The sequence below is a fragment of the Scyliorhinus torazame genome, chromosome 8 (assembly GCF_047496885.1).
Source record: "Scyliorhinus torazame isolate Kashiwa2021f chromosome 8, sScyTor2.1, whole genome shotgun sequence".
Classification (NCBI taxonomy): Eukaryota; Metazoa; Chordata; class Chondrichthyes; order Carcharhiniformes; family Scyliorhinidae; genus Scyliorhinus; species Scyliorhinus torazame.
The window spans coordinates 191887066-191912022 of NC_092714.1; the positions used below are offsets into that span (position 1 = coordinate 191887066).

The window sequence follows — 24957 nt, forward strand, 5'->3', positions numbered from 1 at the left end:
TTTCCCTATGAAGCTGTATTACTCACTTAGACTTTGAACATAGCACGAGTATAAGCCCCGAGACCTGTAGTTAGAGGTTTCGACTATGAGAGGAAATCATGGACACCTGCTCCCTTAGAGCACCAGAGAAACAGAAAGGCCTGATGAACACTTCCCAGTCTTAACTCATATGATAGATTAGGTTATAATTTTATTTATTTTTTTAAATAAACTTAGAAATCCCAATTATCTTTTTCCAATTAAGGGGCAATTTAGCGTGGTCAATCCACCTACCCTGTACCTCTTTGGGTTGTGGGAGGTTGAGACCCACAAACACACTAGGAGAATGTGCAAACTCCACACGGACAGTGACCTGGGGCTGGGATTGAACCCGGGTCCTCAGAGCCATGTGGCAGCAGTGCTAACCACTGTGCCGTCCCTTAGGATCTAATTATATTGCTGTTGCGATTCAACTCTTGGAAGATCATTTGATTCACTACTTGCTTCACTAAATTTGCAGACAGAGATGTTAAAAGTTATGGAAAATACCTAATGAGATGTACACAGAATCAATAATAGAGCTGGTGGCTTCTAATAATTGTGTTCGGCAGGATAAAGTGTAAGAGATCATGAGACTCGATTATTGTGAGCCAGCTGGTTTCAGATATGGTTTGAGATGATTTGACAGATTGGCAACATGAAGGAAAGGCAGTTCAAGCAATTAGACGAACACATGAATTATTTTGTGGCACTTCTGAGCACCAGTAAACTCCTGCACTGATGGGAAATTGTGTATCTTTACCCTGACTAACAGGAGAAACAAATATTTGATCAATAGTGCAGTCCAGGCAATATGAGTCTGTGCCAGTGCAATTGAACAGAATGCAGAGGGCAAGGCAGAGAGATTTGTTTTGTTTTTAAATGTGATAAAGTGGGTGACAAAAACAGCAAGTGATATTTTTCCCAACGGTCGATGGGGCTTGTAAAATGAGCAATATTGCAAAGTTTACTGATAATATCTCCCACTTAATATTCTTCTTTATCGGAATGAAGATCTTGTGGGTTTATACCAGGCATTTGATAATGCCCGTTTTCTGCCTCGCTGATGTTGAAAGTTCTGTCAGCTATCTTTGGTTTCTCTACGTCCAACCTGGAATAAAATATTCTGTTGCTGTATAATTCTGCACAAACATGTCAAAATTCCTAAAGAGCGTCCTGAACATTTGTGAAAAATGTTGGCTAATCTGCAGATGGTTATTGCATAAAATCAAGTAGTCTGTTGGAACTTTCTGTGTATTTTTCAAATTAACTTAGTTTGTCTGTGCAGCTATTCTTTTCAATCTTGGTAGTGTTGTAACTATATACTGCACAATCAGTTTAGACTTTTTTTTTAGCTTGGAGGGGCTAAAAAGAATTGCGTTAACATGAATAAAGAGAAATGTGTTCAGAGCTCTTCCATCAACAATTGAAAATTAAATTTGATAATTTTCTGGTAATCCATCACATTTCAACCTTCACTTGGTACTCACCACGTTAGAATGAAGCCAAAGTTATGGAAGGTCATATTTGGTTCTTAAAAAATTACACTGTCCCTTCACTGTCCACTTTGTCAATGCAAGATGTATGTAGATCTGGAAGTAGAAAACACGAGTGTTGGGCTCAAATCACAGTGTGATATTAGGAACAAATCTATAAACTCATCATAAGAAATTCCACTATCTTGATGCAAATCAGATAGAGGAATTTTAGATAAATATATGGGAGCTTTCATTCCTCATACCATGCATACTTTTAAGATTTGGGGCTGAATTTTCCTGGTCCTGTGATGTTGGGCTTGGAGCCGGGGAAGCTTGTAAAATAGAGGGGAGCCAAATTGGAACAGCTCCTCGATGTGTTCCCACCACCCGGTGTTAAGCTCCAATAGTAACTCAATAATAAGAACGAGCGAGTAAGTCTTTTACTTCTTAAACTCCAGGTTTATTGTGTTCCGAATATCACTTCAGCAACAAAACAGTGCTACCGGTATCTCCTTTATATATTGGTACAATAAGTGCAATCTATTAAACAATTAAAACCTCAATTCCAAAGTAAGTATGAGGGAACATTGGGCACGATTCTCCACTCCCACGCCGGTTGGGAGAATCGCCTGGGCTGCCAAAATATCCGGGGACGCCGGTCCGACGTCCTCCCGCGATTCTCCCAAGCGGCAGGAACAGCCCGGTCGAGTTTCACGGGCCGCAGGCCAGAGAATCGCCGGAGACACCGAAAATGGCGATTCTCCGGCACCCCCGCTATTCTGAGGCCCGGATGGCCGAGCGGCCAGGCCAAAACGGCGGGTTCCCCCCGGCGCCGTCCACACTTGGTCGCTGCAGTTGTGAACGGTGCGTGAACGCTGGGGGGGGGGCGGCCTGCGGGGGGGCGAGGGGGATCCTGCACCGGGCTTTACCTGAAATGTGGGGTGGCCCACGATCGGTGCCCACCGATCGTCAGGCCGTCCTCTCTGAAGGAGGACTTCCTTCCACGGCCCCGCAAGATCCATCCCCCATTTTCTTGCGGGACTGACTTAGAGAGGACGGCAACCACGCATGCGCGGATGACGCCCATTATGCGGCGCCGGCCGCGTCATCTATGCGGCGCCGCTTTTAAGCGGGCGACAAGGCCTGACGCGTGTAGATGACGCGGCCCCGATCCTGGCCCATTGTCAGGGCCTGAATCGGTCAGGACCGGGGCCGTTCTGCGCCGTCGTGTACCTCGACAGCGTTCACGACGGCGCGGCCACTTCGGTGTGGGAGTGGAGAATCGCGCCCATTAACTCTTTCCTAACACCGGGGATGTTTTCCTAGGACAGCCTGGGAAGTTGATTGCCTAACTACTGCATAGAGTAGGGCAGGCAATCCATATACTTAAGGTCACAGTCGGGGCAATTTTGTGGCTCTGCTGGCATTTTTCCAGTGACGGGGCAGTTCCCCAACCATGTGCAGAGATGCTAGCTTCATGAAAGTGGCCTTCCTGCACAAGCAGCGGGACCACTGGGGACAGAGGGCTGGATTCCCAATTCGAGAGACTATAAGTTCTCCCGCCAGAGTAGAATTGCTTGTGTTCTGCGCTGGACATGGCGGGGAACTTGCGGAATTACAATGAAATACCACTATCGGGCCATCATTTTTAACGGGCGGCCCAATACCGAGGCCCGGCATCTGGCCGCTCTCCCCCTCACAGTGCAAATCCTGCCCACCCCCCTGCTGACAAGTAGGGGCAACCTCCCCCCACCACCATGGGAATGACGGGTCAACACAGCACCCCCCACCCTCCCCCCCACCCCCACAGGACCCTTGCATGAGAGTAACATGATGACCCCCTCCAACAATGTCCCTCCATCAGGCCCCACCATCAGAAACCTCCAATCAGACAACCCCCCACTTAAGAAACCCCTGCCTGAAAGCTGAAGAGCATTCCAGGCAGTAGGTTGAAAAATCCCTGCTTTTTCACTTACCATTTCTTAAATCTGCTGATTGACAGTTTTATTTCCCCAGAGACAGCTGCTTAATGGTTTGTTCATTGATCTTTCCCATTATGCTTGAATGCATCTCCATTAGCCTGCTTTGATGCTAACCACAATGTTTATAAACAGTCTTGCTATGATTGACGGCCCCTCCACATCAAAGGCAGCTAAGTGCCTCCTTCTGTGAAAAGGAGAGGGTGGTCTGATAAAGAGCCTCTGTTGGGGTCTATTAGGGTGGTCTCTGTTGGGGGGTCCCTGTTGGATGTCTGATGGTGGGACAGGTGTGGGTGGGCAGGATTTGCATTGTGGGGGGAAGGTAGATGTCCGAGGAACTTTGGGGGGCCTCTACATTACATCTGTAGCATCTTAACCCACCGCGCCGGGGCCACGCTTGAAAATTCTTTCACCAATTCACACCCGCTGGAATCCCGGCCAAGAGGGCTGGAGCATCACGGTGGAGTAGAGAATCGGGCTTCTGGCCCATTAATAGGATGAAAGAGGGTTCAAATTACCCATTTTCATCCTCCCGCTGGCACAGGGTGTGTAGCTTGCCGCAGCTGCTGGCGGGGAACTAGAGCATCACAACGGAATCAGCGTTTTTAGCCTTATGTTCGAATTTCTGCCGGATTGGGATAATCAATCCTGGCGGCGAATGGCGGGGAATCCACCCAGCGGCTCTGTGCCCACAAAAGGCAACTACCATCAGGATGCCTCTGAGGTACGGATGCTTCTGCCAGATCCAAGGATGCCTTCAAGTGTGCCCCCATTTTTAGGCTCTGTTGCATTCTTCTGTGATTGGACAGGCAGCATAGGGAGCTACCCGCTGCCCTTCTTGGGTTGGCAAGAATGGAGGTGACTAATTTGGAGCTTGCCTCAGGAAAATTGTTCGACCAATCTCCCTCCCTACAAATGTGGGCTGGAGATCTTTGATTTGTCTGGGCAATGGGGTCCCGAAGCCTGTAAGACAGTTCTACTCTTTCAGTAAATGAAGTAAAAATGAAACCTGTGCATTATAATCTGCTCTTTTGCCATTGGGCAGCACAGTAGCATAGTGGTTAGCACAGTTGCTTCACAGCTCCAGGGTCCCAGGTTTGATTCCCGCCTTGGTCACGGTCTGTACGGAGTCTGCACGCTCTCCCCATGTCTGTGTGGGTTTCCTCCGGGTGCTCCGGTTTCCTCCCACAGTCCAAAGATGTGCGGGTTAGGTGGATTGGCCATGCTAAATTGCCCTTATTGGACAAATGATGCTAAAGTCTGCATCAGCTATTTTGGGTGGTCCCAGCAGTTGTTCACACCTCCTTCACAGTCCTGCTTACTTGCTATCACAAATTTCAGTCTATGTTTTACAATATGGCTTAAGTTTGATTCTTTACTCATTATGAAACCTATGTGTTGTCAGAATCAGTTTTGGCAAAGAAATCTCGAGTGAATATATCAATAGGGTCACTCAGTTGTGAAAGTCTGAACTTTGGGGAAAGTTGCTGACTGCCATGAGATAATTTGTATTTCTAGTTTACTTTTTTTAAAAAAAGTTGAAAGCTAGAGGATGATCTGTAATGACCATCACAACAAAACCGTGAAAAGCATCTAAAAGAACAAAAGGATGTGAAAGTAGCGAAAAAGGCAGAGTAAATTTATAAGAAAATTCACATAAAAAGGATACATTAAATGGAATGTGTTCGGACACCCTGGGCAAGTGCACAGTCAATTCCAGCCATACTTGTCCCGGAGTAACAACACAAATGAATTAACCAATAATTGTTACAAAAATACCCCAAATCTTTGGCCCCTGGCTGCCCAATAATTACAGTCACCAGGTCTGTAAGTTGAAACACAACTACTGTTTATTTCTAACAAGAATAATGAAGAAATGCGCAGCAGATACAGTTGTTTAAGTATTAATATGTGCCTAATTCCACCGTCAACCAATCCCCTCACCCTCTACGCACACACACAAGACAGAAAAACAGATAGAGGTGAAAAAGAGAAAAATAAACTAAGTGAAAGAGGAAAGAGTCTTTGCTTCAGATGATGGTTCCTAACATGCTTTCTTCATAGTTACAGCCTTTGTTTTGCAGCCCGTACTGGTTTTCTTGCAGTTTTTAAAAGCACCATACTCACACATTTCCTGGAGGGGTAGAAACTTTGTTTCCTCAAACCTTCCCTTCAGTTTGTGTTTCATCTTTTAGCCTCTGTAGCGCAGAAAAGGTAGTAGTGACAGGCAACAGGCCTCCTGGAGAAAGATAGTTGATTAACACCAGCTTTTCTGGGTAGAGTTAACAGATTCTGAACTTTGCCTGCACAGCCTGTCATAGTTCCCCTGTAAACATATTCACTCAGGCTTTCTGCCAGCTCAGAAACATAGCGTTTCTGGAGAAAAACAGAGAGGAGAGAGAGTGGGAGTTCTCTCTGAGCTGCCGGGAGTCAAACTGAATCTAAACTGGAACCTCGGGACTCTGGAAAACATTCCAGTGGCATCAGATCTAATCACCACCTGTTACCAGGCAGAGCACAGCCTTTTGGGCCAATTGATTAACCACCTGCCAAATCAATCAAACCGAGTCACATCCATTCTCTGTCATTGGTGCTGGTCAGTCTATGGCCTCCTGTTCAAACCAGCACAGGCTTCTGTTGAAATTAAAGGCACAGGCCACTGCTTCCATCTGCTTGAATTAAAGATTAAAGATGTGTGGTTCCAGCATTCCCTGTTTCTATTTCCAATTTGCAGCATTTGTAATTTTTTGTTGTTTCACCTGCACCTGTATTGAGAGAGTTCCCAGTGTGCTCTTTCAAGCTAATAAAAAGCAGGATTAATTGACTCTTTTCCACTGTAATTTGGGGGTAATTTTTTAAAAAAATGCTGAAATGAGGTGCTGAGAATCATTGAAGATACTTGACAACTCAAGATGGCTGAATCAACAATACATTTGCCTTGTTCGTCCGAGAAACTATTCAATTTTGTGTCAATTCACACCATCTTGTTCCCTCGAGTTCAGTGATAAGTCGTCAATATAAAGTATAAATGAGCTGAAATCACCCAAACATTTTTTAAAAGAAATTTAGAGTACCCAATTATTTTTTTTCCAATTAAGGGGCAATTTAGCTTGGCCAATTCACCTAACCTGCACATCTTTGGATTGTGGGGGTGAAACACACGCAGACATGGGGAGGATGTGCAAACTCCACACGGACAGTGACCCAGGGCCGGGATTGAACCCGGATCCTCAGCGCCGCAGCCCCAGTGCTAACCACTGCACAACGTGCCGCCCCTAAATCACCCAAATATTGAGCATAATGACGAATTAAATGCCTCTGACCTTATCATCGGTGTGAAGTGCTCAATTTATGAAAGATACTTGATTTGTAATATGATTTACACTCAGTTGAAATGAATTTTAAATGTCACCGTGTTTTTGTAGAATTTGACATGTGCAGTGACCTCGTATAAAACTCTTTCAAACTGGTGATAAATGATTTAAGAATACACCCGAAGACTCAATTTCTCTTTATCATGACCAATAGGAACTCATAGCCAAGAGGCACTGGAAAAGATTGGAAAAGATTTACAAGAACAATACTGAGAGGTTATAACAGGCTGGGATTCTTTTCTACAGAAAAATAACAAGGCTGAAGGGTGACCGATTAGGAGTTCGCTACGATAGTTGTTAAAAATATATCACCACCTGTGGGGGAGTCCATAGCTCAGGACCATAAAGTCAACTAATAAATCCAACTGAAAAAAAATTCAGGAGGTGCTCCTTTACACAAAGAGAAGTTAGAATATGCAGGTTGCACCATAGATTATCATAGAATTTACAGTGCAGAAGGAGGCCTTTCGGCCCATCGAGTCTGCACCGGCTCTTGGAAAGAGCACCCTACCCAAGGTCAACACCTCTACCCTATCCCCATAACCCAGTAACCCCACCCAACGCTAAGGACAATTTTTGGACACTAAGGGCAATTTATCATGGCCAATCCACCTAACCTGCACATCTTTGGACTGTGGGATGAAACCGGAGCACCCGGAGGAAACCCACTCACACACGGGGAGGATGTGCAGACTCCGCACAGACAGTGACCCAAGCCGGAATCGAGCCTGGGACCCTGGAGCTGTGAAGCAATTGTGCTATCCACAATGCTACCGTGCTGCCCGTTGGAGTTGCCACAGTAAGCGTATAAATGCCTTCAGATAAGAACATAAGGGAGAAAGGAATAGAAAGGATATGCAGCGGGAGGTGGATAAAGTAGTTTGGGAAAAGGTTGATGTGGAGCATTAACACAAACAAATGCCAGTTGGTCAGTATGGGCCATTGCCATGTTTTTGTGTAATGTTAACATAAATAAGGCAGAAAACTAGCACATAATATCGTTAAATGCTTCTTGCTTTGACAGTAGTTGTGGTTGAGCAGAGACATTAAACTGACAAGTCTCAGCCAGTGGTGTACACAGAACACATTACACAAACAGAAAACAGTCAATCGATTCGTAGCGGAATCCTTGCAGAACTTGAGGCTGCAGCATAAACAGGTGATACATCAAATGGAAGTCAAAAGGAAAGTTGTTTTTAAAATTTAGAGTTCCCAATTCATGTTTTCCAATGAAGGGACCCCCCCCCCCCCCCCACCGGGTCGGAGAATCGCCGGGGGCTGGTGTGAATCTCGCCCCCGTCGTGTCCCGAATTCTCCGCCACCAGAGAATTGGCGGGGGCGGGAATCGCACCGTGCCGGTTGGCGGTCTCCCCCCCGCCGATACTCCGGCCTGCGATGGGCCGAAGCCCCGCCGCTGTCAACCGGCCGGCATGGATTGAACCATCTACCTTACCGGCGGGAGCAGACGGCGTGGGCGGGCTCCGGGGTCCTGGGGGGGTGCGGGGCGATCTGGCCCCGGGGGGGTGCCCCCACGGTGGCCTGGCCCGCGATCAGGGCCCACCGATCGGCGGGTGGGCCTGTGCCGTGGGGGCACTCTTTTTCTTCCGCCTTCGCCATGGTCTTCACTATGGCGGGGGCAGGAGACCCCCTCCACTGCGCATGCGCGGGGATGCCGTGAGCAGCCGCTGACGCTCCCGCCAGTCCTTTCGGCGCCGGCTGGCATGGCACCAAAGGCCTTTCCCGCCAGCCGGCGGGGCGGAAATCACTCCGGGGTGGGCCTAGCCCCTCAAGATGAGGGCTTGGCCCCTAAAGGTGCGGGGAATTCCGCACCTTTGGGGCGGTGCGGCGCCGGAGTGGTTCCCAACACTCCATTACGCCAGATTCCCCCGCCCCGCTGGGTAGGGGAGAATCCTGGCCCGGGTCCCTGGAAAGTGAGCCAGAAGTGCTGACCACTGTGCCACCATGCTACCCTTCAACCTATGAATTATTCATGTTTGTGATCCTTTACATCAGAAAGGAAGAAACAATGATTTTTTGTTAAAGCCTTGGATGAGTCGAAGGATGAAGTGAAGGAATAGCTTTGTGGTAGAGTGAGTCAGTGCTGCTGAAGAAAGAGGTAACGTGTGATCATGTGATGGCGCTAAATGTTGAATGTGGATCTCAGTAAGTAATGAGAATAGCTGTCTGAGGAATGTTGGGAGATGTCTGTAAGCCTAGGTATATTTAAAACACCAAAGATGGAATTTCAGTTCGAATCCATGTGTAATAAGATGAAACTGGAGACAGTTTCTGAAAAAGGAGGTATGGCCAGGTGTGAGAGACACCTGGGCTGGAATTCTCCAGCCATTGGGATCGTCTTTTCCCACTGGCAGCACACCCTTGCACGTGGGATTCCCGGCGGCATGTGGTGGCTTCAAAGGGAAATTTCATTGACAAACGACTGGAAGATAGAATCCCGCCGCCAACGAACCTCGTGCTGCCGAGAGACAGGCGGCTGGGGGTCCACAGAATCCTGCCCCTGATCAAACAAGGGAAGGAAATGGAAAGCAATGATAGTGAACAAGCTTTAAGAGTCAAACGTAAATCTTGTTTGAGAGAAGCGCAGATCTTCCTCAAGGTGAGAATACGTGGGAGAGAAGTGGCAGTGAATTAAACACTAATAGAAAAACAAATGCTGGAAGTCCAATAGGAAATGCGAGAAACTTTCAGCAGGTCAGCATCTGTGGAGGGAAACAGAGTTAACAGACACAATTCTCTCAATAAACTTTGAATTGCGGTCTCCGACAGGGAAAACGGCATGATTCCCACCGGGTGTGTCGGCGCTATCCAGATCGCAATCCACCTTCACGTAGAAATTTCTTTGGAGAGTGGCGATGTTTCGCACCAGCACTGAGAGGGACTCGCCAGAAAGCCTGGCTTCAAAGAGAACAGGGTAATTTTAAATTTAGAAAAGCCAATTATTTTTCTTTTCCAATTAAGGGGCAATTTAGCGTGGTCAATCCACCTAATCAACACATCTTTAGGTTGTAGGGTGAAACCCACGCAGACATGGGAGAATGAGAAAACTCCACACAGAGAGTGACCCAGGGCCACGATTCGAACCCGGGTCCTCAGCGTCGCAGTCCCAGTGCTAACCACTGCGCCACATGCCAAGCTTCAAGGCAACTTTTTTAAAGGGCGCCTTGAGCTCAAAGTGTCAGTACAGGCCACCCACCCACAACTATCAGCCTCGCCGGCATCTCTGCTTCAGTGTCTGCTGCATCACCATCCTCGCTGGCAATAGGGCTTCAGTGCCCCCTCCACCACCAGCACCAACATCACCCCCCCCACATTTCCTGCCAGCATTAGGGCCATCTGCCACCTCAAACGCCAATACCAGCAACCCACAGGTGAGCAACATCCCACCGTGGGGTCACCAAATTCCCTGCACTTCATGCCTAGCCCACTGCATCCCCTTGCAGGCCCCACCCTTTGACACTGCCAACCTGGCACTGCCAGGATGTTGTGGTTCCAGGATGCCATGGCACTGCCCTGCCATGTCCTCGACCACTTGATGCTATAATGTTCTCAGAGCCCCCAGTGTGGTCATCACATCTGGTGGAGACCAGTAGTGATCCCTGCACGGTGCGGGGGTGGGGGGGGGGGGGGGGGAGTATCGGGACTTGGGCGAACCTGGTTTCAAATAGTCGCGACATCTTTAAATTATGATGTAAATATGCGAATCTTGTTCACACCCAGCGAGGGCATGAACCAGATTATGTCAGCTTCAGCAGACGGTGAGCATCGCCCATTGTTAGGCGCAAATCCTGGGGTGAATATTCCGCCGGTGGGAATCTCCGTTCCACCGGCAGTGCCCCCACTCCTGCAGATTTCCCGGCAGTGTGGGATGACTATAATGGGAAATCCCATTGGCTAGCAGTGAGAATGGAGAATCCCGATTCCAGTAATGGTTCGCCGACGAGAAACACATGGCTGGGGATTTGGAGAATTCACCCCGCTGTTTTGGGGCTCTCCCGGCTGTTCTCGCGGCATAACGGGATTTTTACCAGGCACATTGCAGCCGGAGAATCGCACCCAACATTTCAGGTCGATGGTGGCATGACTGTCACACACACTTTCCAAAACTCCCTCTACTACACCCCAAATTCACTTTCTCAAAGCTGTCCTGGCTTACAGTTTCATTGCATCCCGCAAATCTCAGCCGACACGTTTCAAAAAATTTTTTTTTTTCTTCCAAGTGTGAAGGATCGCAAGCTTAAACAACTGATGGGGAGTAATGTTCTCCTGATCATGCTTATCAGTGCTGATCAAAGGCCATTAACCTGAAATGTTAACTTTGTTTCCCCATCTATATATGTTGCCTAACTGGCTGAGTATTTCCAGCATTTTATGGTTTATTTCAGATTTTCAGCATCCAACTTTCATTCCAGATTCCTCGGTTCAGACAAATCAGTCTCTTGTGGATGGGGAAGCCTCCATTTTGTTTGGCTGGTTGCACAGCTCCATGTGAAGTTATTTTGAGAGCGTTCAATCCCAGTTCCATGTCCTATAACTGTTTATAAATGGGGTTGAATTTAGACATGAACCTCTAGACGTATTTATACTCATTTTAAGGATGGCTGTTCGCCACATAGGAAATGTTGGCTCAATTGGAGTGGGTAGTTCTTCTGAGGGTGATGTTGATCTATATTTTTGAAACAAAGAATAAGGAGCTTTATTCTGCATATATATGCATTTTCCCAATCCCCTTGTATTTTTAAACCTTACGAGTCTCCACGATTGCCTCACCATGATGTTGGTACATTTGGTGTCTATTTTGATTAGTCACTTCTATTTGAAACTTTTCCAAGTCTGTCTAGGTCACTCTTTCCTCAGTTTTACCATTATTCCCAAAGTCTTCATCCTAGATTTATCCCTGGCATCACCAAATTTGCCCACGTCCCACTGAAAACATTAACCTTTAATGTCTGCACTCGTGTTTGCGTCACCAGAATGACTCGAACGGACATTTTAAACAAACAGATTTGAAAATTGGACCAGCATCAAATTTAATCATTATCGTTGTTTAGTGCTGTGCCAACTTCATCTATGGAGGTAAAATTTGAGTGAATCCATCCTGATTCCAGACCAAAACCTACACCACTTCATGGACAACCCCCAGAACATTGAGTGCCCACATGAAAACATAGAATAATCCGCACTAGAATATGGAAAGTCCACACAATCATGTGAAATACCAAAGTAGAACATGTCAAATCCACATCAGATCATGGAGTAACTGCACTAGCAAGGGCAAATTGCACAAATGAACTTTTTCTGAGTCTCAAAATAAATATTTTATATTTAAAAGAACATTAAAAAAGGCATAGAAAGTAATTTGGGATTTCTTTTTCAATATCCAATTTGGTTAACTTGGACGGCCTTTGTTTGATCAATATAAATTGTGGTCAATGTTTTTTAAGTCAGCAGCAATGTTAACAGTTTGCCTGTATCACACTTTTGCTTAATTTGTCATTCAGCTGACTGAGCTCTTACAATAAAAGCGATCAAGACAACAGCAGCACCAAAAGGAATCTAATCTGAAATTGAGTTGTATTTTTGAGGAAGTGTTTCAGGATTTTTCGGCTATGAACATAAACTGAAGGCTGTCTTCCTCCCAGGATGATGGGTGGTTCTGGGACCAGAATCTTGTTGTTCCCTTTTAAGATGAGTTTGTTTGAAGCTTGTGTATAGACAGTTTGCTCCATCCTGTATATTGTTATGTTTAAGATGACAACCTGACTAACTGGAATCTTTCTCAACATGCTTTATAAGGATTAGGTTAAATCGTATCTGTATTCTGTTCAGAATCAAGGTAATTTGAAGGAGCCAGGGAGGATAAGGAACAAAGAAAATACATATCTTGCTTTATGAAAAATGTCTGTTCCTGTTGCCCATACAAAGAATTAATTTGTGCTGCAGAGACTGTTATTAAGCAAAAACAGCAGCCATTTTGCCCACAGAAATTTTTACAAAACAAAAAACTGTTAATAGGCAGCATATTTTACCAAACACTGGGAAAGTTAGCTGCTTTAATTCAAATAGTGTAATGGGATCTTGACAATTCTCCAGAACCACTCGGCATGGCCAACATGGATGCTTCGAGGGTTTAAGGTCTCATTTGAAGGATGGTGACTGTACAAGGGTGTATTTAATTGTGAGAGAGACTTGGGGGAGATGTAAAGTAAAAGGTTAACATCAGAAGCAAATGATGCCTGGGACACTATACTTACCTCTGTGCCCTCGGTGGGGGGTTGTCTTCGCCTGGTCTCCTTTGGTCCAGACCAGTTGTAAAGCTTGTGGGTGGAGGGGATCCTTAACGTGAGGGGACTCAGTGGGTACACTCGCTAATGAGATGGTAATGGGGTTCCCGTCCTGTCTGGGCAGTTACTCCATCATTACATCAGTGGCGGGGACATGGGGACAATGTGAATGGGAAATGCCACTGACATGTAAGTCATTTGGGGACTCCCATATCATCTTCCATCTTCGCCTGCTCTCCAGCTGGCTGAAAAAGGCAGAGGAGAATCCCGGCCCTTATGATTGTGTAACAGAGAGCTGGAGGGTGATGGAGTTCCAACATCATGCAGAGATCCCAATATGTATATAGAAGCTGTAAATAAAGAGTAATGGTTTCACCAAATTACAGTCTCGAGCAGATTACTTTTGGAGAGTAGCACACATCAAAGCAGCACGGTAGCATTGTGGATAGCACAATTGCTTCACAGCTCCAGGGTCCCAGGTTCGATTCCGGCTTGGGTCACTGTCTGTGAGGAGTCTGCACATCCTCCCCGTGTGTGCGTGGGTTTCCTCCGGGTGCTCCGGTTTCCTCCCACAGTCCAAAGATGTGCAGGTTAGGTGGATTGGCCATGATAAATTGCCCTTAGTGTCCAAAATTGCCCTTAGTGTTGGGTGGGGTTACTGGGTTATGGGGATAGGGTGGAGGTGTTAACATTGTGTAGGGTGCTCTTTCCAAGAGCCGGTGCAGCCTCAATGGGCCGAATGGTCTCCTTCTGCACTGTAAATTCTATGATAATCTATGAAAGCACCCCATTTGTACCCCAACCACAGGACAAAATAGCAACTTCAACAGTGGAAAGTCAAAGTAAATAATTTGACCAATTCTTGGAGTGTTAGTGCTTAAAAGACAAAACTCAACGAGTACATTGGATGACTGGCCTTTCTGATCCACCTTACTCAGAAAATGATTATTAATCTGGCACAAGTTTTAGACAGTCTACTATTTAATGATCAGAAATTGCCCTTTAAATACCCATTTGGCTGAGGTCCTTCAGCAGGCTTGTTAGTACATTCTCTAAGTCCTTGCTGGCCTCATCCTGGAAATTTACCATCGAGCAGAGGATAAATAAATCAGCCTGCAAGATGACGCCTTGGAAGCACACTGATCACTCCTAGTGGTCAAAGTTGCAACCTTGGTTTTTGGTGGGGCAAGGCCTGGTCACTGAATTGAATAAAGTACTAACTATGCCCTCGATAATGTGGGTGGTGTGGTCTCAAAGCTGCCTGGTGACAGAGGCAAAATGTGTATACTTTTTTACTTTGTTTCCAAAAGACATTTTTCTTCTCAATATTTTAGTGTAAATGTGTGATTATTTCTAAGCAAAAGCAACAGTCGAAACCCCCTTGGGATATTTTGCTATTGTAGGTGATTTATGAAGCAAGTGGTTTGTCGTGTTGGGTGTTCTGATGCAAAAATGATCCAACACGGCTGTAGATGGTACAACTCTGTTTTATTGTCTAAACAACAGTAACAACTAACTACTGGCTTGGGTGCGTACTTCACCAGCTAACCTGTGGACCCAGCCCTATCATTATCTTAGTGAGGCACTCAGCACATGGTCTATGTCTGAGTGGCGCGCTGTGAGCTCTGTGCTCTGAGCTATATCCCGGTAGAGTGAGCGAGAACTGTCGTGTTCCCTGTTTTATAGTGCGTGTGCTCTCACTGGTGATTGGCTGCAATGTTATGTGTGTGCTGGTTGGTCCAACTGCCTGTCCATCAGTATGTGTGTGATTGCACCATGACATGCTGATGTGGATATCATGACATGGTTGTTGTATTACAGACTTTGCCATGCATTGTAAACTTGTTGATAGTTTACATCACTTAAATCCCAAGGCCTTTTACTGCTTTGTAGCATTCCCCAAAGTGCCTTGTTTTGTACATAATTCAGAAATGCAGCCATGTATTTCAATTAAATGTACCATTTTTAGTTCTTATCAGTTTTGTTTCTTTGCTGCTGATGTTTTCACAGCAACTATTTAGCTCAGATTTATCTGTCTGGTAATCTACTACATCCACCTGAGCGAGCAAAGAAAGCCTTAATTCTCAAACAGAGAGCTAATGGGTGCGATTTTACGAAAAGGGAACAATGCCCCATAGCAAGTTCATTTAGCTGCGTGATTCCTGGTGCTCGCAGCGATGAGAAACACATGGTATAAAACGCTTCTTGAGTTAGATAAAGGGCTTCAGCGGGGAATGTGTGGCAGAGTGTGCATATGGCCCCGCTTTGTGCACTGAGGAGCTCCACTCGCTGGAACTCCTCAGTATCTCCGAGGCATCTGACGTGACCCCCTCGAAGCTGCAATGCACTCCACCCCCCCCCCCCCCCCCCCCCCCCACCCACCCACGCAGGACACACCGGCCTGATCGGCAGCACACAAAAATGCTACATGAATGAGAAAGAAAATCCAAAGGAAAAGGGGGAAAAATAACTGTTGTTGGAAAGGGAAAAAAAGAAGCCAGATTTATTTGCAATTGTTGGACGATAATTTATTTGCGAGGCAATAGTTTTCTTTCATAAAAGCTGACAGTTATTAGCTGGTGGGAGAGAATGTTGTAATCTTTTTGAGCAGTTACATAATAAGCACTCAGTAATATCTTTTGTGCTAAGAGTCTAATTCATTTCTGAATTCAATAAAATTCTGTCTTTTTCCTTTCAGGTCCGGCACCTTCAGAAAAATCTGGAACTAAAGTCCAGTTTCCGCTGTCGGATTCATTGGATAATGCGAAATGGAACGCTTCTGTGGTATATAGTGATTCGAAACAACTCTCCCTGTCCATATGCTCACCTACCGATGCCAAGATCGGGCACCAGGCTTTAAAACTGCTGTGCACAACACAAGGTCAATCTACATTGCTTGCCCTCGGAGAATTCATCTTGCTCTTCAATCCATGGTGCCCAGGTATAATACTTTTTAAATGGATTCCATTAATAAATCTGTGTGATAACATAACAGCCCAGAAGATATAGGCAACAAATGTGGCCTTGCCTACTTCCTGAGATCAAATAAAAGACTGTAAATTCTCATGTGTCAAATAATAATGGGGGCGAGTATCACAGTTAAATATTTTGTTAAACAGTTTTGAACAATTAAATTATTGATCAATAGTCATTTCAGAGTTTATTTATGATGTTTATTGAAGTTAACAATGGAAACATGGGGAATAAATATTTTTTGTTCCTTCTTCAATTATCCTGGGTTGGTATGAAATATATCTAGAAGCAACAGTGCTATGCCCCTAATATGGTGTTAAATTCCACCCACTCTACCTCAGAAGCATACATCAGATGCAAACTACGAACCGGGATCCCTACTGTACATTTGCTCTCACAAGATCAAACATCCTCCAAATCTCTTTAATTTGAGGTTCTCAATTTGAGCAGACTTATGAAGTTTTGGATTAAGGACTTGACCTGCGGCAAGTTTGCTTCAGATTATTACACACAGTAACTTCACAACCAACATCCCAATTTACCTCCTACCAGTCTCCACTGGGTCAAAATTGAGAGAAAGGGCAGTGTTTAAAACCCCCAAATAGCTGAGTTCCTAGATAACCCCCATCAGTGTGAGGGTGTTTGATTAACATCAATGGGTGCTGTGATTAAGTTAAATTATGTCAGTAGTGTTGGCAGTTGTTATAATGTTGTTTGCTGTTGTTGTTACCTTGCCAACTGCTTGGCAATATTGTACATGCAAATCTTCCAGGTCAGTTTCGCCAGGGCATCGCTCACAGGATTGATTCACATGTACTATTTATAATGGATATTTGAGACATATTGAATTAGATTGACTATCAAACAGTGCCAATATTGACACACAGCTCAGAAAAGTGTTTCATATTGTATTCTAAAGACACAAATGACAATATTTGTAAGATAGCTGACCGCTTTGAGATTTTTAAAAATTTCAGGTGATGCCGTCTTCTTAGACGATGAGAATCAACGCGGGGAATATGTACTCGCTGATCAGGGCTTGATCTATCAGGGTTCGGATTCATCCATTGGGCGCATAGCTTGGAATTATGGGCAGGTACTGAAGAATCTAAACTTATTTTGTCAGTGGAACAAAAAAAGTTACAATTAAGCACGAGGAATTGACAGACAGAATGTAATAATTTATCAATTCTGTTGTTGCTGTGTACTTCTTTTACCCTCGCTATATATTCTGAGCAACATACTGCTGATAAGGTCAAGAGGAGACTCGTTAGAGGTGTTTAACATCATGAGGACTTTTAGAGTGAACAAATGACACTGTTTGCAATGAAGTGTCAGTAACCAGAGGGCACAGATTGAAGATTGATACAGATGTCAGATCAGGAGATTTTCTTTATGTACTGTTTTGGAATGGACTGTCCAAAGAGTGGTGGAATCAGATTCAATAACTTTTAAAAGGGAAATTAAGATATATTTGATAAGAACATAAGAACTAGGAGCAGGAGTAGGCCATCTGGCCCCACGAGCCTGCTTCGCCATTCAATGGGATCATGGCTGATCCTTTGTGGACTCAGCTCCACTTTCCAGCCCGAACACCATAACCCTTAATCCCTTTATTCTTCAAAAAACTATCTATCTTTATCTTAAAAACATTTAATGAAGGAGCCTCAACTGCTTCACTGGGCAAGGAATTCCATAGATTCACAACCCTTTGGGTGAAGAAGTTCCTCCTAAGCTCAGTCCTAAACCTACTTCCCCTTATTTTCAGGCTATGCCCCCTAGTTCTGCTTTCCCCCGGCAGTGGAAACAACCTGCCCACATCTATCCTATCTATTCCCTTCATAATTTTATACGTTTCTATAAGATCCCCCTGCATCCTTCTAAATTCCAACGAGTACAGTCCCAGTCTACTCAACCTATCCTCATAATCCAAACCCTTCAGCTCTGGGATTAACCTAGTGAATCTCCTCTGCACACCCTCCAGCGCCAGTACGACCTTTCTCAGTTAAGGAGACCAAAACTGAACACAATACTCCGGATGTGGCCTCACTAACACCTTATGCAATTGCAGCATAACCTCCCTAGTCTTAAACTCCATCCCTCTAGCAATGAAGGACAAAACTCGATTTGCCTTCTTAATCACCTGTTGCACCTGTAAACCAACTTTTTGCAACTAGCACACCCAGGTCTCTCTGCACAGCGGCATGTTATAATATTTTATCATTTAAATAATTATCCTCTTTACTATTATTCCTACCAAAATGGATAACCTCACATTTGTCAACATTGTATTCCATCTGCCAGACCCTAGCCCATTCACTTAACCTATCCAAATCCCTCTGCAGACTTCCGGTATCCTCTGCACTTTTTGCTTTACCACTCATCTTAGTGTCGTCTGCAAACTTGGACACATTGCACTTGGTCCCCAACTCCAAATCATCTGTGTAAATTGTGAACAGTTGTGGGCCCAACACTGAACCCTGAGGGACACCACTAGCTACTGATTGCCAACCAGAGAAACACCCATTAATCCCCACTCTTTGCATTCTATTAATTAACCAATCCTCTATCCATGCTACTACTTTACCCTTAATGCCATGCATCTTTATCTTATGCAGCAATCTTTTGTGTGGCACCTTGTCAAAAGCTTTCTGGAAATCCAGATATACCACATCCATTGGCTCCCCATTATCTACCACACTGGTAATGTCCTCAAAAAATTCCACTAAATTAGTTAGGCACGACCTGCCCTTTATGAACCCATGCTGCATCTGCCCAATGGGACAATTTCCATCCAGATGCCTTGCTATTTCTTCCTTGATGATAGATTCCAGCATATTCCCTACAACCGAAGTTAAGCTCACTGGCCTATAATTACCCGCTTTCTGCCTACCTCCTTTTTTAAACAGTGGTGTCACGTTTGCTAATTTCCAATCCGCCGAGTCCACCCCAGAGTCTAGTGAATTTTGGTAAATTATCACTTGTGCATTTGCAATTTCACTAGCCATCTCTTTTAGCACTCTGGGATGCATTCCATCAGGGCCAGGAGACTTGTCTACCTTTAGCCCCATTAGCTTGCCCATCACTACTTCCTTAGTGATAACAGTCATCTCAAGGTCCTCACCTGTCATAGTCTCATTTCCAACAGTCACTGTGAAGACCGACCCAAAAAACCTGTTCAGTTCCTCAGCCATTTCTTCATCTCCCATTATTAAATCTCCCTTCTCATCCTCTAAAGGACCAATATTTACCTTAGCCACTCTTTTTTGTTTTATATATTTGTATAAACATTTACTGTCTGTTTTTATATTCTGAGCAATTTTACTCTCATAATCTATCTTACTCTTCTTTGTAGCTTTTTTAGAAGCTTTCTGTTGCGCCCTAAAGATTTCCCAGTCCTCTAGTCTCCCACTAATCATTGCCACTTTGTATGCTTTTTCCTTCAATTTGATATTCTCCCTTATTTCCTTAGATATCCATGGTCGATTTTCCCTCTTTCTACCGTCCTTCCTTTTTGTTGGTATAAACCTTTGCTGAGCACTGTGAAAAGTCGCTTGGAAAGTTCTCCACTGTTCCTCAACTGTTTCACCATAAAGTCTTTGCTCCCAGTCTACCTTAGCTAGCTCTTCACTCATCCCATTGTAATCTCCTTTGTTTAAGCACAAAACACTAGTGTTTGATTTTACCATCTCACCCTCCATCTGTATTTTAAATTCCACCATATTATGATCGCTCCTTCCGAGAGGATCCCTAACTATGAGATCATTAATCAATCCTGTCTCATTACACAGGACCAGATCTAGGACCGCTTGTTCCCTCATAGGTTGTATTACATACTGTTCCAGGAAATTATCGCGGATATATTCTATAAACTCCTCCTCAAGGCTGCCTTGACCGACCTGGTTAAACCAATTGACATGTAGATTAAAATCCCCCATGATAACTGCTGTACCATTTCTACATGCATCAGTTATTTCTTTGTTTATTGCCTGTCCCACCATAATGTTACTATTTGGTGGCCTATAGACTACTCCTATCAGTGACTTTTTCACCTTACTATTCCTGATTTCCACCCAAATGGATTCAACCTGATCCTCCATAGCACCGATGTCATCCCTTACTATTGCCCGGACGTCATCCTTAAATAAAAGAGCTACACCACCTCCTTTACCATCCACCCTGTCCTTCTGAATAGTTTGATACACTTGGATATTTAACTCCCAGTCATGACCATCCTCTAACCATGTTTCAGTAATGGCCACGAAATCATAGTCATTCATGATGATTTGCGCCATCAACTCATTTACCTTATTCCGAATACTTCGAGCATTCAGGTAAAGTACACTTATGTTGGCTTTTGCACCTCTGTTTTGAATCTTAACACCTTTATCAGTACCCTCTCCTAAGTTATTTTTCCTCTAAACGTTTCTCCTAATTGTCCTTGTCGTTGAACCCATATCTTTATGTAACAACCTGCCGCGTCGCTTTCCATTGATGTTTTTACTTCCCGATTTATTCCTTTTAGTATTACTGGGCCTATTCACTGAGCCCCCCTCAGTCACTGTACCTTGTACTGTCGCCTTTTTTGATTTTTGACTATGTCTTCTCTGCCCTACACTTTCCCCCTTACTGCCTTTTGTTTCTTCCCTTGTTTAACTACCTTCCGACTTCCTGCATCGTTTCCCATCCCCCTGCCACATTAGTTTAAACACTCCCCAACCGCTCTAACAGGTAGCCCCCCCCTAGGACATCAGTTTCAGTCCGGCCCAGGTGTCACCCATCCAGTTTGTACAGGTCCCACCTCCCCCATGATGGGTAGAACATTTCAGCTATGGGGAAAGTGCAAGGGAGTGTAACTAATTGGATAGTTGAATGGCCTCCTTTCATTCTGCAATTACATGATACTTTGTTTATTTTCAAAAAAAAATAATTTGTGGTATGGGGGCTTCGCTGGCAGCATTTACTATCCTGAGGGCATTTAAGAGTCACTCACATTTCTCTGCATCTGGAGTCACAAGATTTCCTTCCCTAAAGGGCATTAGTGAACCAGATGGACATATGCAGAGGCCATACAGCATGCTGGCTGCAGCTATTAACGACATTGGTTTCATGATCGTTATTCGATTTTCATTCCAGATTCTTTTTATTGGGTTCAAATTTCACCAGCTGCCATTGTGGGACTCAATCCCTGGGTCCCGAGAGAATTACCGTGGGTCTCTTGATTACTAGTCCAGTGACAATGCCACTATGCCACTGCCTCCCTCTGTGTTAATGTTTACTTGTGACTCCCCATAAATCATATACACCTAGTCAATGCACTTTGACTTACCGAGACCTCTTCCCTAAGTCTTGGTGACGTTCTGTATTGTTGACTTTAACCATAATGAATTTGAAAGAAGATGCATCTAAATTGCTCAAAACTGAGATTTTCGGTGGGGAAGGGATATGGAGCAAGGACAACATGGAATTGAGATTTAGATCAGCTATCATCTCATTAAATGTTGGAATTGGCTCAGGGGTCTGAATCGTCTACTCATGTTCCTGTGGCCGCAAAATGTTTTGCTTGGATAGTGATTTGTGCAAACTGCACAAGAAAGATCAAGGGGCCAATTCTCCGCTTCAAGTACAAATTGGTTCAAATTTGCTTTGTAAATTAAGATGTGCCAGAGTGTCAAGCGGAAGTAGCATTTGATTTTCCCAGTCTGAGCTTATTTGTATAATGGTTCACAATTAGAGGTAAAATCTCTTCAATGGGCCTGGGACTCAGACCAATGATGGAGCTGAGAATTTTTTGCATGCAAAATTTAAAGGGGTAACAGTTAACAAGGAGCCTACTGAGGAGAACAACAGCTCGGAAAACCTGTGAAGGTAGCTAAGTGGCCTCCCAACCTTTTAGCAGTTGTTGCCGGCTGCAGGCAAGTGACAGAGCAGCCAAATGACTGACCTACCTCTCTCAATGTTGCTGAACTGAAATTAATATGACATGAAATGCTTATGAAGGTTGTTTGCTGTGCCACACTATAGCACCACCACCATAGAACAGTTCTACAGTATGTCAGAAAGGGGACACAGCCAAATTGTGTGCGTCTGCTGGCAGTTTGTTCCTGGGCACATGCAGACACCATGCTGCATGATAGCTGCAGCTGTTCTTGCAGCAGATCATGGAGCATAGCCTCTGCCCATCTGTTACAAGAACCTGGAGAAGGCAGGCTTCGCTGGTTATTACCACGTAGGTTTGATAGGGCTTGAAGAAGTAGTTTAGTGGTATCTTGTAAAAACAGGCCACACTACTTCCTGAGGCCAAGTCACTGAGTGTATTTAAGAAAAAAAAGATAGATTTCTAGACTCTAAAGACATCAAGGAGTATGGGAAGAGAGTGGGAATATGCCATTGAGATAGAGGGTCAGCACGATTACATTGAATGCCGGAGCAAGGAACATACTGTGATTAGGTTGCAAGAACCTTGCAGCATCAATGGTGAATCAAGCATTCAGATCTCAACAGTCCCCCTTTATGAAGAGAAGTACTGACCAGCACAATGTATACCAAAGTGAGTTGTGTTACTCCTCCCTGTGAATAAATGGATGTGAGCAGGAGGCCACCTGGGCAGCCTAATCTACCTGGCATCCCTCTGAAGCTCTTATTCTTTATCCAGACATATCACCTTCAATGTCCCTACTGGCAAACCCAGTGGTACCAATTAGGATTGGGACAATAACAAAAATAAAGATAATTGAGACAAAGGATTCTGAAAGAAAAGCCTCAAAATCAGGCAAGATTTCTACAGTGGGATCTAATTATTAAACTGGATGTGTATCTAACAATTGTTGATTGTTAAACATTAACACATTTCACAGCTTAAAATAGATGGATGCTAAACATTTTATTATTGATTCTTGCTTTCAGTTTGAAAACGAAATTGTGGATATTTCTCTGAAACTGTTGGATAATAGCTTGAACTATCTGAGGAATCCGGATGAAGATTGTTCTCAAAGGCATGATCCTCGTTATATCGGCAGGGTTGTGACAGCTATGGTAGGAACTGAAACCTAATGCCTTCTGCTTCCATTAATAATTTAATTATCTCTACAAGGAGGAAATTAACTGTTCTCTATATCTTTGTCTACTGTTATCATAGTGACAAATGACCATTAAATGGATTTGGCTGTTTTTTCAGTTGTCCTAATTTGGTAAGGTATTCAAAACTTTATTACTACAATGACGTTTATGTAAAAGGCATTTGTGAAAAGAAGGAAGCAGGTGCACATTATCTATATACAAGGGCTAGTGGTATTGTAAGCGACTCAGTAAATAAGTATTAATTATTGATACGCAAATAGAGATGAGATGAAAGCTCCCCCAAAGCCTCATGACAACCATGACTTGGGTGTGCAAATGTCATTTCTCAAAACGAGTTGTCTTAGGTTTGTGTCCCTGGCTGAATTCATAAAACCAGATGGCGTGTGATAGGCAAGTGCACATCCCAAGGGAATAGACCGGGAGAACATCAGCTCAGGCTGCTCTCAAGCACCCCTTCACACCAGGCTTGAGCGGAACAGCTGGGATCTGGGAATAACTTGCATTGCCAGCCCACTGGAAAACATTTAAACAATTGAAGAAAGTCCAGAAACAATTCAGTCTGGCAGATTATCTTAAAGGCAGTGGTAAAGTTACCTGTTTGCAGAATGACTCCGCACGTGCAGGTTTGGTTGATGCATATGGTCTAATTTAAAATTACTCACTCTGCAAATGGCCGTACAATAAAAATCCATTTTCGTTCAAAGTTGTGATCCAGTATCCTTCACAAATACTAATTCTCCTCCTATCCTTGTTGCGGTTGTGGCTGTCACTTCCAATTGAATGCCTGTTTGTCTATTTTATTTTAGCATGAGGCAAAACAACTGTGAAGCCAGTGGATTGATTGTTAGTAATAACTGGCAAGATGTCCATATAATCAGCATTTTGTCCTGAGGAGTAATTGCTGCAAAATTCTGCTTTGCCTCTTGTCAATACAGTCCATGAGTAGCAAAATAATACTTTGGAATATTATGTTATATTTACTTCATTTTCCTTGTCACCTGATTTATTATATATTACATATATATATTTGTAAATCCCAGCAGGTCTGGCAGCATCTTTAGGGTGAGAAAAGTGCTAACGTTTTGAGTCCAGATGAACCTTTGTCAAAGATGACCCTTGCCAGCTTTGACAAAGGGTCATCTGGATTTGAAACGTTAGCTCTTTTCTCTCCCTACAGATGCTGCCAGACCTGCTGAGATTTTCCAGCATTTTCTCTTTGGTTTCAGATTCCAGCATCCGCAGTAATTTGCTTTTATATATATATATATATATTTGCCTTATTCAAATATCAGTCAGCTCTCACTGTTCTGTTATGGGGAGTCAGACAATTTCCCAATATAGTGACGGTAATGTATAAAACTAAAAGCCAAATTTGGTTCTGTCATCCTGCACAGGTAATTTTATAACTGAAGTATTTGCATGTATCCCTTTGCCAGATACAGGGCAGCTTGCTGCCAGCCAGCAGTTGGGAGGGATGTTACCTGCCCCCCCCCCCCCCACCTCCCCTGCAGTATGTTTTGCAGTGGAGGAGGCCGCCTGCCTGCCATTGATCGATGGTGGGATCTTCCAGTCCTATTTTCCTATTGTTCGCACCCTCCATTGCGAGGGAACCTGTGCCGGGGGGGTTAACCTTGGCAGGACCAGAAGACCCCACCGACGGGAATGGCTGGACAATTTCAGCCGTTATCATTACTGCAAAGATTGTTATCCAGTGTTGGTGGTAAGATTGTTTTTCCCATTTTAATTTGCAGTA

The 24957-nt window shown here is 44.3% G+C and overlaps 1 protein-coding gene across 1 annotated transcript in view; it reads left to right on the forward strand.

The window, feature by feature from the left end:
• The window catches only part of LOC140428899 (protein-glutamine gamma-glutamyltransferase 2-like), an 84110-nt gene that overhangs the window by 12766 nt on the left and 46387 nt on the right, over window positions 1-24957 (forward strand). Inside the window, exons 3-5 of the mRNA XM_072515546.1 lie at window positions 15850-16092; window positions 17102-17220; window positions 23031-23159. Of these exons, the coding sequence (XP_072371647.1) occupies window positions 15850-16092; window positions 17102-17220; window positions 23031-23159 (491 nt within the window). The remainder of the gene's footprint in view (window positions 1-15849; window positions 16093-17101; window positions 17221-23030; window positions 23160-24957) is intronic.